Source organism: Cricetulus griseus, chromosome 5 (assembly GCF_003668045.3).
Source record: "Cricetulus griseus strain 17A/GY chromosome 5, alternate assembly CriGri-PICRH-1.0, whole genome shotgun sequence".
In the NCBI taxonomy this organism is placed as follows: domain Eukaryota; kingdom Metazoa; phylum Chordata; class Mammalia; order Rodentia; family Cricetidae; genus Cricetulus; species Cricetulus griseus.
In genome coordinates, this window is record NC_048598.1 from 116,598,523 (window position 1) to 116,618,603 (window position 20,081).

The 20,081-nt window shown below is 41.5% G+C and overlaps 1 protein-coding gene across 6 annotated transcripts in view; it reads left to right on the plus strand.

The window, feature by feature from the left end:
- Positions 1-20,081, plus strand: part of Tmed8 (transmembrane p24 trafficking protein family member 8) — a 34,872-nt gene that overhangs the window by 2,206 nt on the left and 12,585 nt on the right. For 2 of the 6 annotated variants that reach the window (XM_035445149.1, XM_035445150.1), the window contains exons 2-3: positions 16,449-16,530; positions 19,363-19,447. Coding sequence is in view for 1 of the 6 variants with exons in the window: in XM_027418613.2 (XP_027274414.1) it covers positions 16,449-16,530 (82 nt within the window). In the remaining 5 variants the exon portion in view is untranslated. Of the gene's footprint in view, positions 1-16,448; positions 16,598-19,362; positions 19,448-20,081 lie in introns of those variants that run through there. The other 4 variants (XM_027418613.2, XM_035445151.1, XM_035445153.1 and 1 more) reach the window with 3 other exon arrangements.

Sequence of the window (20,081 nt, forward strand, 5' to 3'; positions counted from 1 at the left end):
GCTTTTGAGAGAAACTCTGGCCTGGACTTAAGCTGTGGCTGCAAAGCTCAGTGGGAATGCTGCTTGGACCAGAGTTTTATAGACTTGGAGTAACACCTTAAAACAGCAAAATTAGGTGTTTGTTCCTACTTTCCAGTAGAAAATGAGCCAAATTAGCAGTAGAGATTCTAAGAAAGGATGAAAGGGAAAGATTTTTTTGTCATCTCCTCTTAGAAAACAGCAGGGAAAAATGAATAGCTATTCATTTGTTATTGAATTGAGGGTTTGAGTATTTCAATGTGCCTTATTCCTTCAGGAGTTCGTCAGCATCCAGAATAACAAGAACTTGCTTTCTTAACATGTAGCTTTTGTATTCGTTGCTCAGGTTTTGGTAAAAGGAAGGGTTTATGTTTGTGTAACCGAAAGTCTCTAGTGGTTGGGGTATTCTTAGTGTCTTGGGGACTGTGATTGTTTTTAATAGTTTTTTTTTTTTTTTTAAATATGGGGCACCTGGGTTCTTCGGTTCCCCGGAGGAGAGAGAAATCATTCCTTATATCATGAAACTCTCTGAGGAATACATGTTACATCACTTAAAGGCCGGTCATTTTTTTAAGTCTACAGAGCTCTGGGGGAAAATCAAGGGCAGTGTTTATTATGATCTCAGCAGGAACTTAGTTAGATGTACATGACCAAGCATTTGATGCTGAGGACTGGAAATGGTCCGGTGCACTTGTTTACGGTTCCAATGTAGGACCAAGAGCAGCGCAGTATGTCCTTCTGCTGTGATGGAAGTCATCGGTGTCTGTGATGGTTTCATGTTAAGTTCATTAGGATTTGAAATTCGGTAACTCCCTGTTGGGTAGTACAGAGTGGTGGAAGTTTATGCTAAAAAAGACTTTTTGTTTTTTTAAATTTCCTATTCGGATCTTGATATCAACATGCTAATAATTTGTTTGCCTATGGCTTTTAAAAAATAGTTGTGTTTTTACAATGTTGATAGCTGGTTATCATGTCCAGTCCATGCAGTATAATACACAGATGTTGTATTTTTACAGTGTTAGTAGTTGGCTACCATGTCTTACATTAGTTCATGTAGTATAATACATGTGTGTTATCTGAAGGATCGATGAGAAAGCCACTCAGTCCCAGTCTTAAGTGATGAAGAGAAATCGGGCCGTGCAGTCACTGGATTTGATTGAAACATAACTGAGTTACTCTGCTTTCCTTTGAGCCTCTCAAATCTAACTGAATCATCTACCTTTGGATCCTCTGCTGTGGAAAAAAAGAAAGCCTAGATAATTATTTCTGTAGCTGTTTAGTGAAGGGGAAGTCTTATGAGTTCTAAAGAAACCTTGACCTAATATTTATATACTTTGGGGAAAACCTGCTTTCTGGTAAAGAAAACTTCAAAATATACAGTGAGCTCAAATCTGTAACTTTATCAGAACGTCTGAGCCACACTCAGTAACCCGAGATGAAAATCGTATTTTGAAAGTGGTCAAGAGCCATATTAGGTGGCACACACCTTTAATCCTAGTGCTCAGGAGGTGGAGGCAGGTGAATCTGTTGTGAGTTTGGCCAGCCTGGTCTACAGAGTGAGTTCCAGGACAGCCAAAGACTACTTAGAGAAACCTTGCCTTGAAAACAAAAACAAAAGCAACAACAACAACAAAGCCAAAACAAAACAAAAAAATTAAAGAAAATGGTCAAATATAGATTATTTGAAGAAGGCTTCTATTTTGTGCCTCGATTTGCTGTCAAGGTCATCAATCATAAATTGTTACTTTGCAGCTCCTCCTCCATGCATTGTTTCCAAGATTTTGGCCAGTTAGGAACCATGGCAATAATCTTGTTACATTGAAGAATACCTTACTTCAATATATTTGTTTACTGTTTAAAATTTTTATTTCAGTCTTAATGTTATTCGTGGTATTACTAGCTTGATAGATTTATTTTTTATGACCATACAAAGATAAGCAAATATATATTCATGCCGGGCGGTGGTGATGCACACCTTTAATCCCAGCACTTGGGAGGCAGAGGCAGGCAGATCTCTGTGAGTTCAAGACCAGCCTGGTCTACAAGAGCTAGTTCCAGGACAGCTTCCAAAGCCACAGAGAAACCGTCTCTCTCTCTCTCTCTCTCTCTCTCTCTCTATATATATATATATATATATATATATTTCTAATTTTCATATTTTCTAATAATAAGAAAACACTCCTTTCCCTGCTGTCATCTAATTTGTAAAACCTGCCCTGTTTTCTCTAGAAGTACATGGAGAATTAGCTTATATTTGACGGGCCAATTAAAGTCTGCACTATTGAAAAAGTGGCTTTTCCTTTTTCATAGTGGTTTAAATTTCAGAAACCTAAAGGGATAGATATGTTTATACTTGTTTTTTTCCTGTCTCTCTCAAACAGCACTCCATCTTCCCACACTATACTTCTGGAAATAAACTTATGTTTTTCTTTGCCCTTTTTACTTCCTGCCTATCCCAATCCAGTTGGAAGCTGTTTTTACCAGCAGTTCTTGCATAATTTAGGGTATTCCTTTAAACTTAAAAAATAAAATAAAAATATCTTCTCCTTTTTTCCCTGCATACATCAGGCTGCTTGAAAAAGGATGCTATGAGTAGTGATTCTTAATATATGAAATTTGTGCAGCCTGACCGATCCGGAGAGATGGAAATGACTCACTGTGTTGGTGCAGGTGCACAGAACACATCCATGCCTCACTCTACAGCAGGGGTTCTCAACCTTGCTAATGCTGCCACCCTTTAATGCAGTTCCTCATGTTGTGGGGACCCCCAACCATGAAATTATTTTGTTGCTATTTCGTAACTGTATTTTGCTACTGTTATGGATTGTAATGTAAATATCTAATATGCAGGATATCTGATATGCAATCCTTATGAAAAGGTCATTCGTCCCCAAAGGGGTCGTTACCCACAGGTTGAGAGCCATTGCTCTGCTTATGTCCATCAGAATTAGAACATATATTCCATTGGCCCATTTCTTTGCACAGTCTATTCTACAGGTTTATTCATGTTTAAGAATGTAGACACAGCTGGGTGGTGGTGGCAGTGCACACCTTTAGTCTCAGCACTTGGGAGGCAGAGGCAGGAGGATTTCATTGAGTTCGAGGCCAGTCTGGTTTACAAAGTAAGTTCCAGGACAGCCAAGACCGTCCCACAGAGAAACCCTGTCTCAAAAAAAAAAAAAAAAAAAAAAAAAAAAAAAAAAAAAAAGTAGACACAGGTTATTGTAGCATCCTTTGGAGTGAAGATTTGAAAAAAAGATGTTTATCTGTAGAGAACTTGTAAATTAATGACTTGTTTTTTATCAGATGAAATATTTGCTGTAGAGAGGAATGAGAAAGATTTTTGTGTACAGCTATGGAAGGTATCTGAGATGTGACTGAAAAAAAAAATGAAATGTGCAGTAGTGGCTGATGTCCTGGTTTGTGTAGGAAATGTGAAGTTCACGTGTGTATGTATGTTATAGCCTTCACTGTACTCACAGATATTCCCATTACCTTCATTACCTTTATGTGCATAAAGTCTCTCTGGAAGACAACAGAAAACCCAATATTATCATTCCCTCTGGAGATGGTGTAACGCAAAACAAAACAAAACAAAACCCAGAGACTGATATTGGGGTTCAAGCTTCAAACTGAGTATCAGAAAGGCAGAGCTGCTGGCCAGTAGCTTCCTACCTCTTCCTCAGGCTGAATGGGCTGATCCTGTCTCCACAAGCTCTTACCAAGCCTTAGACCGTATGTATCCTCTCAGCGTGGCTGGGGAATGAATGCCTCTCTGAGACCTTGCTTGTCTTATACACTTCCCTAATGCTGGCATTAAAGATGTCAGCTGTAATTCTCTTTTAGACTGATTCACTCTTGTGTAGATCTGGGTGGCCTTGGACTCACAGAGATCTGTTTGCCTCTTCATTCTGAGTCCTAGGATTAATTAAAGCTATGTACTACCCACCACCTCCTAACTTCTGGCTGCTGGGATTAAAGGTGTATGCCTGGCTTCTGAAGCTTGTGGCTGACTTTGCTTTTCTGAATCCTCAGTCAAGCTTTAATAAATCATAAATAATGTATTATGACAAGATGGGACTAACATAGAAGGAAGCTTTCATGGTATACTTTTACCTCGTTTGAATTTTGAATAACAAGAAAATATCTCACCTGTTCAGGGAAAAAAAGACATATACAAATGTGTGCTTGAAAGTCTTCATGTGTTTCTTTTCTAAAACTGGAGTCTTTCTGCATATCAGGGACAGATCTTTTTTTTTTTTAATTCAGATTTTTTTTATGAAATCGAGATTATCAATAGCTTTCATTATTAACTTTATTAATATTAACTATGTTATAGCTTACATTTATTGTTTTAAATTATTCATTATTAATTAAAAATATATTAGGATTTTTTTTTGTTTGGTTGGTTTTGTTTTTTTTCAAGACAGGATTTCACTATGTAGCTCTGACTGTTCTAGAACTCAGTATGTAGACCAGGCTGGACTTGAGCTTCACCTGCCTCTGCCTCTTGAGTGCTGGGATTAAAGGCATTTGCCACTATGCCCAGCTAGGATTTTTTTTTTTTGTTAGAGTTTCTTTTAAAAAATAAAATGACCAGTTACCTACTTTTATAATGTACCATTGCTAACAAAATCATTCCATTAGTAATTATTTTGATAGTACATTTAATGATTTAATAAATTTTATTTTGTTTTATTTTGAGATAGAGTCTTACTATGTAGCCCTGGCTAGTGTGGAACTTGCTATGTAGACCAGGCTGGCCTCAAGTTCACTGACATCTTCCTGCCTCTGCCTCCCAAGTGCTGGGATTAAAGGTGTGAGCCATCAACGCCTGGCTTATTTTTATTTTTAATAATGTGAATTTGTACATGTGTATGCCTGCAGAGGTGAAGAGTGTGTGGGGTGCCCTAGAACTGGAGTTACAGGCAGTTTTGAGCCCCTCACCACAATATGGGAATTCAGGTCTTCTGTGAGATCAGTATGTTCTCTTAACTGCTGAGCTTTGTCTCTTTCTAGCACTTTACACTTTCATAATTTTTATTTATTAATGATTTTTTAAATGTGTCATGTGAGTGCCTGCATGTATGTCTGTGCACCACATATGTGCCTGGTGCCCACGGAAGGCAGAACTGCAGTTACAGATGGTTGTCAGCCAGTGTGGGTGCTGCGACCCAACATGGGCCCTTAGAAGGATGGTGAGTGCTCTTAACTGCTGAGCCATCTCTCCAGCTCCATGTGGTTTTTATTAATAATTTTTATTAATTTTAGAGTACTTTTCTCATATTTGCTCTGTACTTTTCCTCGTCACTCTTCTCCCCCTCTTTCTCCCTCCAAAATAGTTCTGTTCATGAGTGAGTGTGTGTGTGTATGTGTGCAGATATGGATTCCATAAAAGAGAATGTAATGTTCTATCTTTCTTACCCCTCGCAACTCTCTTTTTCCTCCCCCTCCCAGTAGACTACTTCCTCCTCTCCCATAGTTCCTCTTTTATGTCATATAGATCTGTATACCCATACACATACGAACACCATACATATGCAAAACAACAGCCAAAACCTGCCAGTTGCCTGGCTGGGGTGTCTGTCGGTTGAGTTTGTAGACTTTTGTCTTTCCTGTAGCGTTTGTGGTGTTGTGCCTGTACTACACAGTGTCTGATGTCTGTTATAGCTCACTTCACTTGAGCCTCACTTTCTTGGGGCCTGGGGGCCTCTGCTGGTTACTTTTGACTCTGTAGCTTGTGGGACAGTCAGGTTCTGTCACCCTCCTGAGAGTCCCCACTTGATGTCCAGGCAGGGTTTCCTCCCACGTGTGTTAGGACTTGCGGAAGCACACACAGTATGGAGATCTTTACAAGAGGACTAGTCTCTCTACTTCCTAAACCCACTAAGCTTTATTGTCATGTCAAAGGGATGTGGTTATCAATTTCTCACAGTCCCCTGGAGCCCGAAAATTCTTATCTCTATAGCAGCAAACCTCATAGCAAATGTTTGGCATAAGAGTTTGACATCCCCCACTCCCAAACTCAGGCTCAAGGTTATCCAACTCTGAAGTCTTTTTCAGGTGATGAGAGTAGCCCCTAGCTATTGCCTTTAGCCTACCCCCCCCCCCCCCCCCCCCCCCCCCCCCCCCCCCCCCCGCTTTTTAACTGTGTGGTTCGTCGGAGCCTCCTGCTGCTTGTTCATTTCTTGTGAGCATCTGGCCCTCATCCCTGCTCTCCAGGAATGCCTCCCTCAGTTGTTTCTTAGTCTCTTCCGGACTGGCTATTGTTTCCTGCACCACCAGGGTACTGAGTTTTAAATAATAGGTTTCCTGTCCGATCACATTCAGCTATAACACACTGAGGCACAGTAAGTGACAAAAAGGAAGTCCTTTCTACTTACTACCGACCCATCCCACCAGAGGAGTCACGGGGTCCCACAAGACCACAGCTGGGTTTGAAGCTTGTGAGAACTAGCAGCTTCTTCTGGGGGTGGGACTGCCTGCCTTTACCTTGCCTACCTCACTTATTTTTTGGAGGAGGCTCTGCTTCTCTTCCCCAACTTCTAGTTGTGAGACCTGAGCTGTGTGTACTTTATTCCTTTTCTCTGTTTTTCTGCACTTTTCAGTGGTCCTGTCATTCTCTTTGTGGACTAGAAGTTGCCCTCATGTGATGTGGTAAAGAAAAGCAAACATAACAAAATCCAAGCACATACCTCCCCAAGTCTAAGGCCCTCCCTCTAGGTTACACCTCTTAAAGTCCATTCATTTTCCAGTGTCTTCACCCTGGAGTATAAATTCCTTATGCATGAACCTTTACACAGACATAGAGTTACCATAGAGTGACTAGCTCAAATACCTATACAAAACCTTATGTAGATTGTATGTATTATTGAGAGAAAATAAAGGGCATCTAAATAAATAAAAGGCCTTGGTTATCTAGTGAGTTCGAGGCCAGCCTGGCTGGATGAGTCAGTCTCTCTTGTTCTCTCATGTATCAGTAAGTAAACGGAAACATGCATCATGTTTGTAGAGTGGAAAACTAAGATTATAAAGATATCATTTATTCCCAGGTGGGAATAAATAAATTTGTATAGAATGCAATGTCTGGAGTAGTTCCAGGGGGAGTTTTGGTGTTTTCCTGGGAGTGCTGGGTGGGGGGTTTCTAGAGTGTACATATAAATGAAAGGCTGAAAGGTGCTAAAATTCGTTAAACGTAGAAAGGCTTGCTTTGCAGAACAGCTGGGTCATAAGCAATGTGAAAAAGCTTACCTTATTTTATTATGCTCCACTTTATTACACTTCACAGATAATAGCATCTTTTTTACCAGTTGAAATCTTGATCATCCTAGCAAATATGTCCAGCAAGTGTGTTTTTCTCACTCCTTGTTGTGCTTATATTCTGGTAATTCTCACAATATTTCAGGCATTCATTGTTACATATGTTGGTGGTGTCGGTGGTCATTGAGGTTAATATGGATCTTGTTTTGGGGACACCACAGATAGCTCTCATGTAATTTGTCAGCCTTATAAACAGAGGTCATAAATAACACCCAGAGTGGTTGATGTCTGCAAGTGGTTTAGAAAGCAGCAACAGTTATCGGGTTTTTTGTTTGTTTGTTTTTTGTTTTCCTAGAACAATAAGGATGATCAGAATGAGGACAAGGCACATGGGATGCTTTTAAGTTTCAATCCAAACGCAGACAAATGCTATGTAGTGGGTTTTGTTAGGTTTCTTGTGTCAAGCGCCAGAGGCTAATTCTAATTGCCTTAAGCAGAAAGAGGATTTACTAGAGGGATAAGGAGGGCTCATTAAATCCCCGTGAATCGAGAATGAAACTCCAGAGGCCAAACAAGAGCAGTGTGAGTGCTCTAGCTACTGCTAGAATTCTGCTCGTATGCCAATCCTGTTTGAGGTCCCAGGCAGGGATATTGGATTATGTGTCTGTCCCCTTGTAACACGAATAATAAAAACCTTTCAAGCTGAAAGATCAGAGAAGCAAAGTAGCCAAGCCCTAGAGATTTCTCACCTCTACCAATGCTCAGAGCAAAGGGGGCGATTGTGTCCTGTGATTGCATCTTCAATCTGCACTGGTCTCCACCAAGCTCAGACTACAATCCTAAACTGCTGTCTCCCCTCAACCTGACTGGAGACTAATTAATTGCCTAAGACTGATATAAACCTTGTATACCTCTCTCCGCCCAGCCATATCTCTCCTGACCCTACCTCTCTAGTTCTGGGATTAAAGGCGTGTGATCCCAAGTGCTTGAGCTGTTTCTGTTTTAGACTGAATCAATTTCGTGTAGTTCAGAGTGGCCTTGAACTAACAGAGATCCATCTGCCTCTGAGTCATGGGATTAAAAGTATGTACCACCACTGCTTGACTCTATGGCTGTGGCTAGCTTTGCATTCTGAACCCTCAGGCAAGCTTTATTAAATCATAAATAATATATCACCACTTCCCCTGACTTTCTGGGACTGGGAATTGAAGGTCTTTCATTTCTTTCTTTACTGTGTTTGAAACAGCAGGGAAATGACTGGGTATTTAAAAGCCAAAAGGCTGGCAAATGACTACTGCATCTGCCGTCCTGAGGGATCTGCAGATACAATTTATATCACCACTGAGAGCTGTTAAGGGTCAGAAGTAGACATACCTACCAGTTATTCTACAAGGGAAGACAGTGGACTTCAGATCTATACCATTAAACTAGACATAAATTCTTAGCAAAGCTCTAGGATATGCCACAGGTAGGTTTTAGCCCATAGGAAAGAAAATAAAAGGTGTGAGAAGCCAGCATCAGTGTACCAAATTCAAATTTGGCCACCTAGTTATGCATTCTAGGATGCATAATTGTGTTCTCTGTAGTCTGTCTCAACCCTCTTTACCAGTTTAGTGTTGGCGGATGTTTCTTTCCCACCTGCCAGCTCCCAAATAACTGACACAGAGTCTTAATGTTACTTGCAAATGCTTGGCCAATATATGAGGCTTGTTATTAGCTATTAAATTTAAATTAACCCATCTCCATTCCTTTACTTGCTGTCATGTGCTCATGGCTTGTTACCTCATTTTTCACACGTCCTGCTTCCCCTGTGCGCCCGGCTGGCAACTCCCCTAACTCCGCCCTCCTCCCAACCTCCTCCGTGTCTGGCTGTCCTGCCTATGGGCCAGCCAGTTCTTTATTACCAACAAGAGTGGTACATATTCACAGTGTACAGAAGGATTATTCCACAGCAAGTTAGACCTCTGCCCTCTGTGGAATTTTCTGTCTGGTCAGGTATCCATTGTCTGTCACAAAATTGTACCCAAACACACAAATTTGACCACTCTACGAATTCAGGAAGAATTGAGTTAAATTATTGAAATCTGTTTTCTTGAGTTTTTTTGAGAGATGGGTAGATGGGTGGGGGTTGAACCAGGGCCTAATACATGCTAGGCAAATGCTCTGACACTGAGTTTTGTCCCCAGTCCTGTGTCTCAGTTACCTGTTTATACCTTTGCTATGGCTCCCAGCCACACTAAACTGCAGCTGTAGTGTGTGTGTGTGTGTGTGTGTGTGTGTGTGTGTGTGTGTGTGTGTGTGTGTGTGTGTGTATGTGTGTATGTGTGTGAGTGTGTGTGTGTGTGTGTTTGTGTGTGTGTGTATGTGTGTGTGTGTTTGTGTTTGTGTGTGTCTGTGTCTGTGTGTGTGTTTGTGTGAGTGCACTCGTGCATATAGCACTTTTGCTTATTCAGTTTCCTTTGCTTGCAATGACCTTTCCATCTACTTGGCTGGGTCCTACTTGCTCATTAAGGCAGTGTAATTATCATCTCTTTCAGGAAGCCTTTGCTACCTGTCCACTTTGTAAAGTGTTTCTGTGATAGTTCAGCTAATAATTCTATCTAACGGTATCGTGTATTTCTAGTTACCTGCTTTCTAGTTTACTTTCTCCAGTAGACTGAGTCTTTGAAAGTACACATTAGCTCTTTTATTCATAGCATGGAAACACAGTACCTGGTATGTAGCGTGTGAAGGTCTGTTGAGTCGAGGTAGTCATTAACTCAATTAACTCAGTTTGTTTTTTTTTTTTAATTTAATTTTTTATGACTCCTGTGTATTACTCAGACTGGCAGAGTGGTATCTGAAGGACAGACTCCATGCTGTGTTCTAAGTGGGTGGAAGGTCAGGGCTAGGGAGATCATTTAGTAAAGTGCTTGCTGAGTTCAGGTCCCCAGTGCCATGGAAAAAGCCAGGCATGGCAGCATGCAGCTGGAATCCCAGTACTGAGGAAGCAGAGGCAGGAGGATCCCCGGGGTTTGCTAGCCAGCCAGTCAAACCAATTGGTGAACTCCAGTAAGAGCCTATCTCAAAAGAGAGATGGCTCAGTGGGTAAAGTCACGTTCTCCATAAGCCTGATGGCCGAATCCCCAGAACTCATGTAAAAAAAACTGGGTATGCTGGTACACAGCTGATATCCCAGCACTTCTCTGGTGGTAGAGATGGGGGGTGTGTGTGTGGATGGCCCAGAATCTCAAGTGCCAGCTAACCTGGAGTACACAGTAGAGCAGCAAGAAATAGCAAGAGAGATCCTACCTTAAAACAAGGTGGAGGATGAGAACTAACTCCCGAAAGATTTCCTCTGACCTCCACACTTACTCTGTGGCATACATGTCTGTGCTCACATGTCACACACACATATACATACACAGACACATACACATAAAGTAAAAAAATATTACACACACACATGCATGCACACACACACACACACACACACACACACACGTGTGTGTGTGGTGCACATCTTTAATCCCAGCACTCAGGAGGCAGAGGCAGGCAGATCTCTGAGTTAGAGGCCAGCCTGGTCTACAGAGAGAGTGCCAGGCCAGCCAGTAGTGCTTAGTGAGACTTAGGTGGAGTGATTGAGGAAGACACTTAAGGTTGGCTTCTGTCCTCCACACACATGTCCACATGTACCTACACATATCCATTTGTACACGTTTGCATACATACACACATAATGCACCTATACACAAAAGGGTCATTACTGAATGACATGGTATAGTATGGTATGAGCTCATTTTTTAAAAAAAAAAGGGAAATTATTTTATATGCATTAAGGTTTTTGTTTGTTTGTGTCTTAGGGTTTCTGTTGGTGTGAAGAGATACCATGATCACAGCAATTCTTATAAAGGAAGACATTTAATTGGGGTGGCTTACATTTTTTAGTCTATTATCATCATGGCAGGACATGGAGGCGTGCAGGCAGACATGGTGTTGGAGAAGGAGCTGAAAGTCCTGCAACTGGATCCGAAGTCAAGGAGCTGAAAGTCCTGCAACTGGATCCGAAGTCAATAGGAAGTGAACTGAACTATAGGTGTAGCTTGAGCATAGGAGACCTCAAAGCCCACCCTCACAGTGACACACTTCCTCCAAGAAGACCACACCTAATTCAACAAAGCCAAATTTCCTAATAGTGCCACTCCCTATGAGCTTATGTGAGCCAATTACCTTCAAACTACCACAGTTTTTTTGGTTTTTCAAGACAGGGTTTCTCTGTGTAGCCTTGACAGTCCTGGAACTCACTCTGTAGACCAGTCTGGCCTTTATCCACTTGCTTCTGCCTCCTGAGTACTGGAAAATTAAAGTTATGCACCACCACCACCCTGCTAAGGGTTTGTTTTGATGTTGTAAATTATCAGAAGATTTTAAATTAAAATAGTAGTGTGTTGTCATGATCTGTCTAGCAGATTGGTACAGATTATGTGCATCTATGGGGCCATTCTCATTCAAATCACCGTGGGGAGGAAGTCATGGCAGGAGCTTGAGGTGCCAGCCAAGTGGACCAGTTGCATCCAGTCAGGAAACAGGATGGTGAGTGCTCAGCTAGCATCCTCTTTTTTATGCAGCCAGTGACTGAAGCCCAGGGAACCATGCTGCCAATTTTTAGAGTAGGTCTTCTCACTCCAGTTAACACAGAGTAGTCCTTCCCAGGCAAGCCCAGAGACTAACCTAACCTACGTAATTCCTCATTGGCATGTACACAATCTTGTCTCCAGGGTGGTTCCAGCTCCCTTTTATCCGGTCCAAATATATCAACTTATAAAGTTGACAGTTGGCATTTCACAGATACCGAGTAGAGTACGATGGTAAACATAGGCAGTCCCAGCAATTCAGGTCGCCAGGGTCAAAGGAATACTTGAGCCCAGAAGTTCAAGACTAGGCTGGGCCACATAGTGAGACCCTGTCTCAGAGAAAGAAAAGTGCAGGAACATTGGTCACATGTTGAGTTTTGTCAGTTTCCTCAACGGTTCACAAATTTCACTCTGATGTTGAATTGTGGGAAAACAGGCATTCACTTATTGCTGCTATGAAAGCAAGATGCTAGATGATCCCTGCCAAAGACGAAAAACACACAAGACATTGTAACGCAATTTGTAATGCTAATGGAATGGGAAACTGGAAAAACACGGATGTCCATCTGTAGGGACAGGCGTATGGCATGTGTGCCCATAACCAACTATTTCACTTTAAAACACACATGAAATAATATTAGGCTCTTGAAATACTGTTATTTGCTTTGTTTTTGTGGCTTTTTGAGGCAGGTCACCCTGTGAAGCTTGGACTAGCCTCAAACTCCTGATTCTCCTGCCTCAGCTTTCTGAGTTAGTATGAATGATTGACCCTCTTGTCATTAAATAATAGCCATGATTGTCTCTTGTGATACCTTTTGGCCTGATACATATATACATATCCACATGTTTGTTTGATTGCTTTTATTTTTATAGGTGTTGTAATCCAGGCACACCTGGCCCCACCCATTGGAGACCTGGCAGGTACCCACCCCTGCAGGCATGGCAGGCAGTACCGTGGCTCTGTAGGGCAGGGCCAAAGAGGGTCTTGTGGTTTTTTTGTTTGTTTGTTTGTTTTTTTTTTTTTGAGACAAGGTCTTGCTGTTGTGACGCAGGCTGGTGTTATATTTACAACAGTTCTCAGCCTCGCAAATGATGGGATTACAGGAGTGCACCACCATGTCCAGCTTGAATCAATCCTTTTATCTGACACAAGTATAGCTCTCTGTGTCCTGTCAGTTACCATTTCTCACCCTTTTACCTTCAGCCTATGTAGTCCATACATCTGAGGTGCAGCTCTTATATACAGCATGATATGTATGTCATCATGTATATCTTAGTCCATTTTGTGGGACTGTAACAAGACTGGATAATTTATACTCATTTTTTTCAGCATTCAAAATTTAATCTAGTTCAGGCATATGAGGCAAGTTCTGTACTGTTGAGCTGTATCCTTACCTCCTCCCTCTTGCCCCCTGCAATGCTAGGGTTGAATCTAGGGCCTCATTCATGCTAGGCAAACATTCTGCCTTCCTCAGCCTGAGATTAGATAGTTTATATCGAACAAAGCTCTATTCCTTGTAGTTCTAGAGGCTGGGAAATCCAAGGTCACATCCAGCAAGGGCCTTCTTGCTCATGGCCACAGGCTGAAGGACAAAAGAACAGGTGATACCACAGTTGGGGAAGGGGAACCAACTTGTTCTTTGACCAGCAGTGCTCTCCTGTGCCAATGTGGTCATTTCATTCCTGAGCACCCCATGAAGAACTGGTGCTCCTTGGAGGAGTGGCCAGCCCTGGGTCTGAATAGGACATTGGTGCCATGGGCCTAGAACTTAAGTGGTAAGCACAACCTCTGGGTCCTATTGAAAAGAACACAGGAGCCAACGCCAAGGAGCTCTCACAGGACAAGGCTGGGAAAGTGTGAGACAGAAATCCGTTAAAGTATGTGCCTTAAAGATACTTAATAATCATCGTTCACCCGTGTTTTTAATTGTTTTGCCAACTGGTATAGAAGTAACCCTTGTGCTGCCTTTGGTTTCTGCTCTTTCTCTCTCCCTTTGGTTATTTTTACCATTGTCTCTGAGATAAGGTCTCGCTTCGTAGCCCAGACTGGCCTTGAGTTCCAGGTCCTTAGCCTACTGGGTGTGCCAGAACACCTAGCTCTGCCTTCTTCTAAATCAAGCAGCAGGTGAGGTCTTACTGAGGTCTTACATCATCAGTTCCTTTATTGGGAGGAAGGTGGGGGTGACTTCACACTACAGTCTTTCTGCAGGTGAGATTGCCAGTCAACATTACAAACAATAGATCTGCAGGACATGGTGGCGAAGGCCTTTAATCATAGCACTTGAGAGGCAGAGACAGGAGGATCTTTGGGAGTTTGAGGCCAGCTTGGTCTACAGAGTGAGTTCCAGAAACAGCTGTTAAACAAAGAAGCCTTGTCTGTTGGAGATTGGGGTAGGTGGGTGGAGGGGAACCCAACATGGATGGACAGACTCCTCAATAGAAACTGAGTCAAGTTTAGGTCATAAACACTTGCCCTTGTCTTCAGTTTTATATTGCTACAAATTCAGTATTTGAGGCATACTTTGTTGCATTCATTCTATTTTATTTTAGGAAGTAGTCTTGGGGCTTCAGTTTCTTTGAAGTAGAAGGGCTTAGAGTAGGGAATAATGTGTAAATGCTCTCAACTGTGTGTATAAGGAAAGCCTCAAGGAGTAAGCCAGAAAGAAGATTCGAGAGTCTTGAGTAAACCGTGGAAAACAATTGAGGAAGACATCTGATGTTAACTTAAAATGTCCACACACATGCACGTGCTCACACAAGTGAATACAGATATATCCATGTACATACATACACATGAAAAAAAGAAAACCAACTGTATATATATGTGTGTGTGTGTAGCATGTTTTTGTTATTTATCTAATTATATTACTTGGCTAGTTTTGCAATACATGTGTGTGTGTGTATCCCTAGAATATGCTGACTTAGATTCTTGTGGGTCAGCTACCCAGTAGTGGGTATCTCTAGATCATATGGTAGTTCCATTTTTTGTTTGTTTGTTTGTTTGTTTATGTGTCTATAAGCTCACATATATATGAAGGGAAGCCAGAAGAGGGCAGTAAGTGTTCTCTGTTATGCTTTGCCTATTCTTTTGAGTTAGGAGCTCTCCCTGAACCTTTCATTTTCTTGGCTAGGCTGGAAGCCAGCAAGCCCCAGCAATGTTCCTACCTCCACCTTCCTTGGAGTCAGAGTTACAGGTGTACAGAGTTACAGGCCTAGCTTGTTCTATGGGAGCTGATGTCCAAACTCCAGTCCTTGTGAGTTTGCAGCAAGTGCTCTTAACCACTCCAGCCCTTCTTTTTTTAGTTGCTTGAAGACTCCACTGAGGCTCCATAGTGGCCTCCCTGCTTTATATTCCCATCAGCAATGTACAATACTCCACCCCTCCTTAATGATAGCAATTCCAACCTGGAATAAGTCAAATCTCACTGTAGACTTACATTTATTTTATTTTATTATTTTCGAGACAGGGTTTCTCTATAGCTTTGAAGGCTGTCCTGGAACTCACTTAGTAGGCCAGGCTGGCTTCAAACTCACAGAGATCCACATGTCTCTGCCTCCAGAGTGCTGGGATTAGAGGTTTCCACCACCGTCCAGCAGAAAAAAAATTTTTATGTATACAGTGTTCTGCCTGAATGTATGCCTGCAGGCCAGAAGAGGGCACCAGATCTCATTACAGATGGTTGTGAGTCACTATGTGGTTGCTGGGAATTGAACTCAGGACCTCCGGAAGAACAGCTAGTGTTCTTAACCACTGAGCCATCTCATTTTTCTGATGGCTAGGGGTGTTGAGCATTTTTTTGCCCACTTACTGGCCATGTGTGCCTCTTGTTTTGAGAACTATCTGCTCATTTGCCCATGTACTATTTAGATTATTTGTGTGTATGTGTTTAATTTACATGTTCTAGACATTGATCCCCTCTTGGTAGACTGTCTCTTTACTCTGAGAATTGTTTCCTGATGCTGTGTGAAGCTTTTTTAATTCCTTGCAACTCCATTTGTTATTCTTGCTCGTATTCTCTGGGCTGTCAGTGTCCTTTCAGAAAACTGTTGCCATGACTGTACCCTGAAATGTTTCCCCTGTACTTCTTCCAGCAATTTCAAAATTTTTGGTCTGGTACTAAGATCTTTGTACTATTTCTGATTTCTGGGCTACCTGAGGCCAGAAAGGTTTTGTTTTTATCTTATGTGTATTAATGCCTGTGTGTATGTAAGTGCACCTTGTGTGTCCTCCGAGGAGAGGAGAGAAGACATTAGATGCCCCAGAACTGGAGTTACAGACAACTGTGACCTGCCATTTGGCTGTTGGGAACCAAACCCAGGTGCTCTGGAAGAGCAGCAAGGGCTTTTAACCTTTGAGCCATTTCCAGCCCCCTGAATTGATTTTTATATAGGGAGAGATATAGACATGATTTATACAATGACATTTTTATTTAGACAGTGTCTCAGGTAGCCCAGGCTGGCCTTGAACTCCTGATTTTCCTGCCTCAGCCTCCCAAGAACTACAGGTATGTGTTAGTGTTTCCTCTGAAATAACAAATTCTTTCCATGACTTTCTAGAGAAAGAAGATCTGGAAAACACCAAGGTCAGCTCTCCACTGGCTTCTGCCTCTGATCCAGAACCCCAGCCCTCACCCTACAGGTAGGGACAAACAACTGCTTTGGATAAATGCCTCTGGAAGCTTTGTTCCCTGAGGATAAAAGAACTGGTGAGCAAAGTAGGCAGTGACTTTAAGGGGTTAAACAAATTGCAGGTTTTTTTTTTTTTTTTTTTTTTTTTTTTTTGTGTGTGTGTGTGTGTGTGTGTATTTCCAGGTTAAACCATTATGATAGTCTTTAGGTTGTCATTCTTTTTTCTATATATTTTAAAAAAAGATTTATTTATTATGTATACAACATTCTGCCTCCATGTATCCCTGCAGGCCAGAAGAGGACACCAGATCTCATTACAGATGGTTGTGAGCCACCATGTGGTTGCTGGGAATTGAACTCAGGACCTCTGGAAGAGCAGTCAGTGCTCTTAACCTCTGAGCCTTCTCTCTGGCCCTCTTTTTTTTTTTCTGTATTATCTATTTCTTTTTATCTTATGTGTATGTGTGAGTGCCTTCATGTATGTATGTGTACCATATGTGTGTTTAGTGCCTATAGGGGCCGGAAGAGGGACTCGCATCCTCTGGAGCTAGAGTTGTAGGTAGTTGTGAGCTGCCTGACCTGGGTGCTGGTGCCCAGACTGAGCCGAACCATCTCTCCTGCCCTTAGGCTGTCATTCTGAATTTCCTTCTATTTCATCACTTTCACTGGTATGTATGTATGTATGTATGTATGTATGTATGTATGTATATGTATAGCAGAAAGGAAGAATTTTACTGAGTTTTAGTGTGAGAGGAAGGCATGAATCACTAGTGAAATGCAGAAGTCTGCCTTCAGTATCATACATCTAGTTGCTCAGTTCCTATACTGCACTGTCTGGTAGAACCAGACAGTGGTCTCCATGTCCCATGCAAACCGTGCTGGGAATAAAAAGGGGCATTAAGGTATTTTTTAAACATCTCATACTCCTTGAGTTGTATTCTTTGTTCTTTGTTCTATTGCATATGACATAATTTATAATGCAGTTGGTGATATAATAAATAAACATGCTTTATTTGACTGTTTCTCAACAATAGACAAATTGATGTTTTATTAAATCTGTTTGCTAAGTACTGTGGTTTAAACTGTATTATCTCTTCAATCCTTATAACCCTAATGAAATAGGTACCTTCCCTGCTGTTAAAAGTGAAATAGTAAAGTCCTGCACTTGGTGCAGGTTCCCATAGCTATAGCTTATTGTCATAACTGAGAGTAGAAGGTTTAAGTTCTGTGCTTAAAAAGGCTGTGTTATATACAGAAATCTTCCTCAAGGTTTTTTCCCTTTTATGTAAATGGATGTTTTGCCTGCATGTATACCTGTGCACCATAAGCATGCCTGATGCTCAGAGGCAAGAAGAGGGTATTGGAGGCCCTAGGACTGGAGTTACAGATAGGTTTGAGCCACCGTGTGAATTCTGGGACTCAAACCTGGGTCCTCTGTGAGAGCAGCCAGTGCTCTTAATCTCTGAGCCATCTCAAGGTTTTGATGACAATAATTCATGTTCTTGACATTTCCTAAGGTGAGGGACTTCATCTTCCTGCCACCGTCTCCTTGTACACATATTGTAGAGGCTTTAAAGGATGGGTCTATAGCACAGAACTGTTTTATCCTCCTAAAAGTCAGTTTCTCCAGTAAGAAACAGAGCATTCTTAGACAAAATGATTTAATCTCAAAGTTTTGTTTATGGATTTAGTGAGGAAAGACGCTCCAGTGCACATGATCCCAGAAGCCTAGCACCTGCTTTGTGTCTGTTGGAAATTGAACAACACAGCTTTCTAGCTTTTCTAGTGAGGCTGACTGTTTGGCCAGGTTTTCCCATCCTTCAGGCTAGTGTTCCTGCTCTGGGGCAGTATAAACCAGAAGACTTAATTGACTTACAAGTTTTTTTGTTTGTTTGTTTTGACATGGCCTACCACTAGCATCGACCGACTGGCCACTTCTCTTTTCAAAAATACCCTTTGCTAATTCTCTAGAGCATAAAATGCTAATGTGAATATTAAATTCATGTGGCTATTACAAGCCTCCTTTAAAATATTTTTAATTGGTACTAGAAAGATGACTTAGTTGCTTGCTCTATAATCAAGAGGACCAGAGTTTAGATCCCAGCACCCACAACAGTCTGGGCATTTCTGCAAATACCTGTAACCCTAGCTCCAAGAGAAGCAACGATAGGAGGATCTACTGGGGCCTCCTGGTTCCCAGCCTAGTTGAAATGTGAGTCCCAGCTTCAGGGAGAGACTCTGCTTCAAAGGAACAGAGAGAGTCTGGAGGAGGTCTTCTGACACTCTCTGGCCTCTACACACACACAAGTATGTGCACCTGCACAACACATGCTTCTTGTACTTACATGGACCACACACATGAATAAACAAACACATACATACATAAAACAAAAGCTTAAAATATTTTATATGCAAAACTGTGTCTGTTCCAAGTAGCACACACAAAGGCAGGGAAGAGGCTTGCTGGTTTTAGATGTCACATATAGTAACACTGGGTCCAGTAATCCTGATGACCTCTGATAGTCTCAGCTTTCCCAATATTACAAATGATAGTGTGATCCAAATGTCTGTTCTTTTCAAACAGGAACTAGTATGACTTTTAATACTTCAACAAGTAATATGGAGATAACTATTATTTATTCATTCAATAGACATTTGTTGAACATCTGTTATACCCGGGATACTTGTAGGTACCAAAGACACTGAAGATGAACACAATAGTCCAGGGTCCTGTTGTTAACAGATCTTACATCCTGGGAGGACGGCAGGCAGAAAACAAGTGTGTAACATGTTTCATCAGTGGCCTTCTCCTGTGACAATTGTATTATTATTATTAATACAGGCAGACGCTATGGCGAGCACAAAGCTCCCAAGCAGAAGTGTGCTTGAGTACTGAGGTGTAGCAAAGATCCAAGCAGTCACTGTTGGTGAGTGACCTGGGCAAAGTGGAAATCTAGAAGATATTCAGAGGGCCTGGGAGTTCCATATTCAGGGTTGGTTTGAGGTGTCAGGGAGTAAGACCCAGTTCCCAGCATGCAGTTTGCCTCCTAGTGAAGGGATGACAAGAAACCAAAGTGGACTGGAGTTTCTGGGTTTGTAACTATGTAACTAGATGATTTTCTGCAAATCTGGTTTAGACTTATCACCATTCTCAGTTGCTCTGATGTGGTCTGGCATGACTTAGGTATTCTAAAAGATGGTTATCTTTATTTGAAGAAGAGATAGTCTATAAGTTAAAAATGAATTTTCTTATTCTGCCAAGGAAAACAATGATACTGATAACCTAAAAGCAGGGCTTTCAGATGTTTACACTTTGAATGATTACTGAAGACCTCAAAGAATTTTTTTATTCACTACATTAGAGCTAAGTGTGATGGCTGCTACCCTAGCATTCAGGAGGCTGAGGCAGTAGGATCAACTACAGGTAGGAGGTCAGTGTGGGCTACAGAGTAAAACATTGCCTTAAAAGACCTCCACATTTTTATTTTTTAATTTTCTTTTTTAAAATTAATTTTTATTTAAATTAAAGACAATCTTATTGTACATACCAATCCCAGTTCC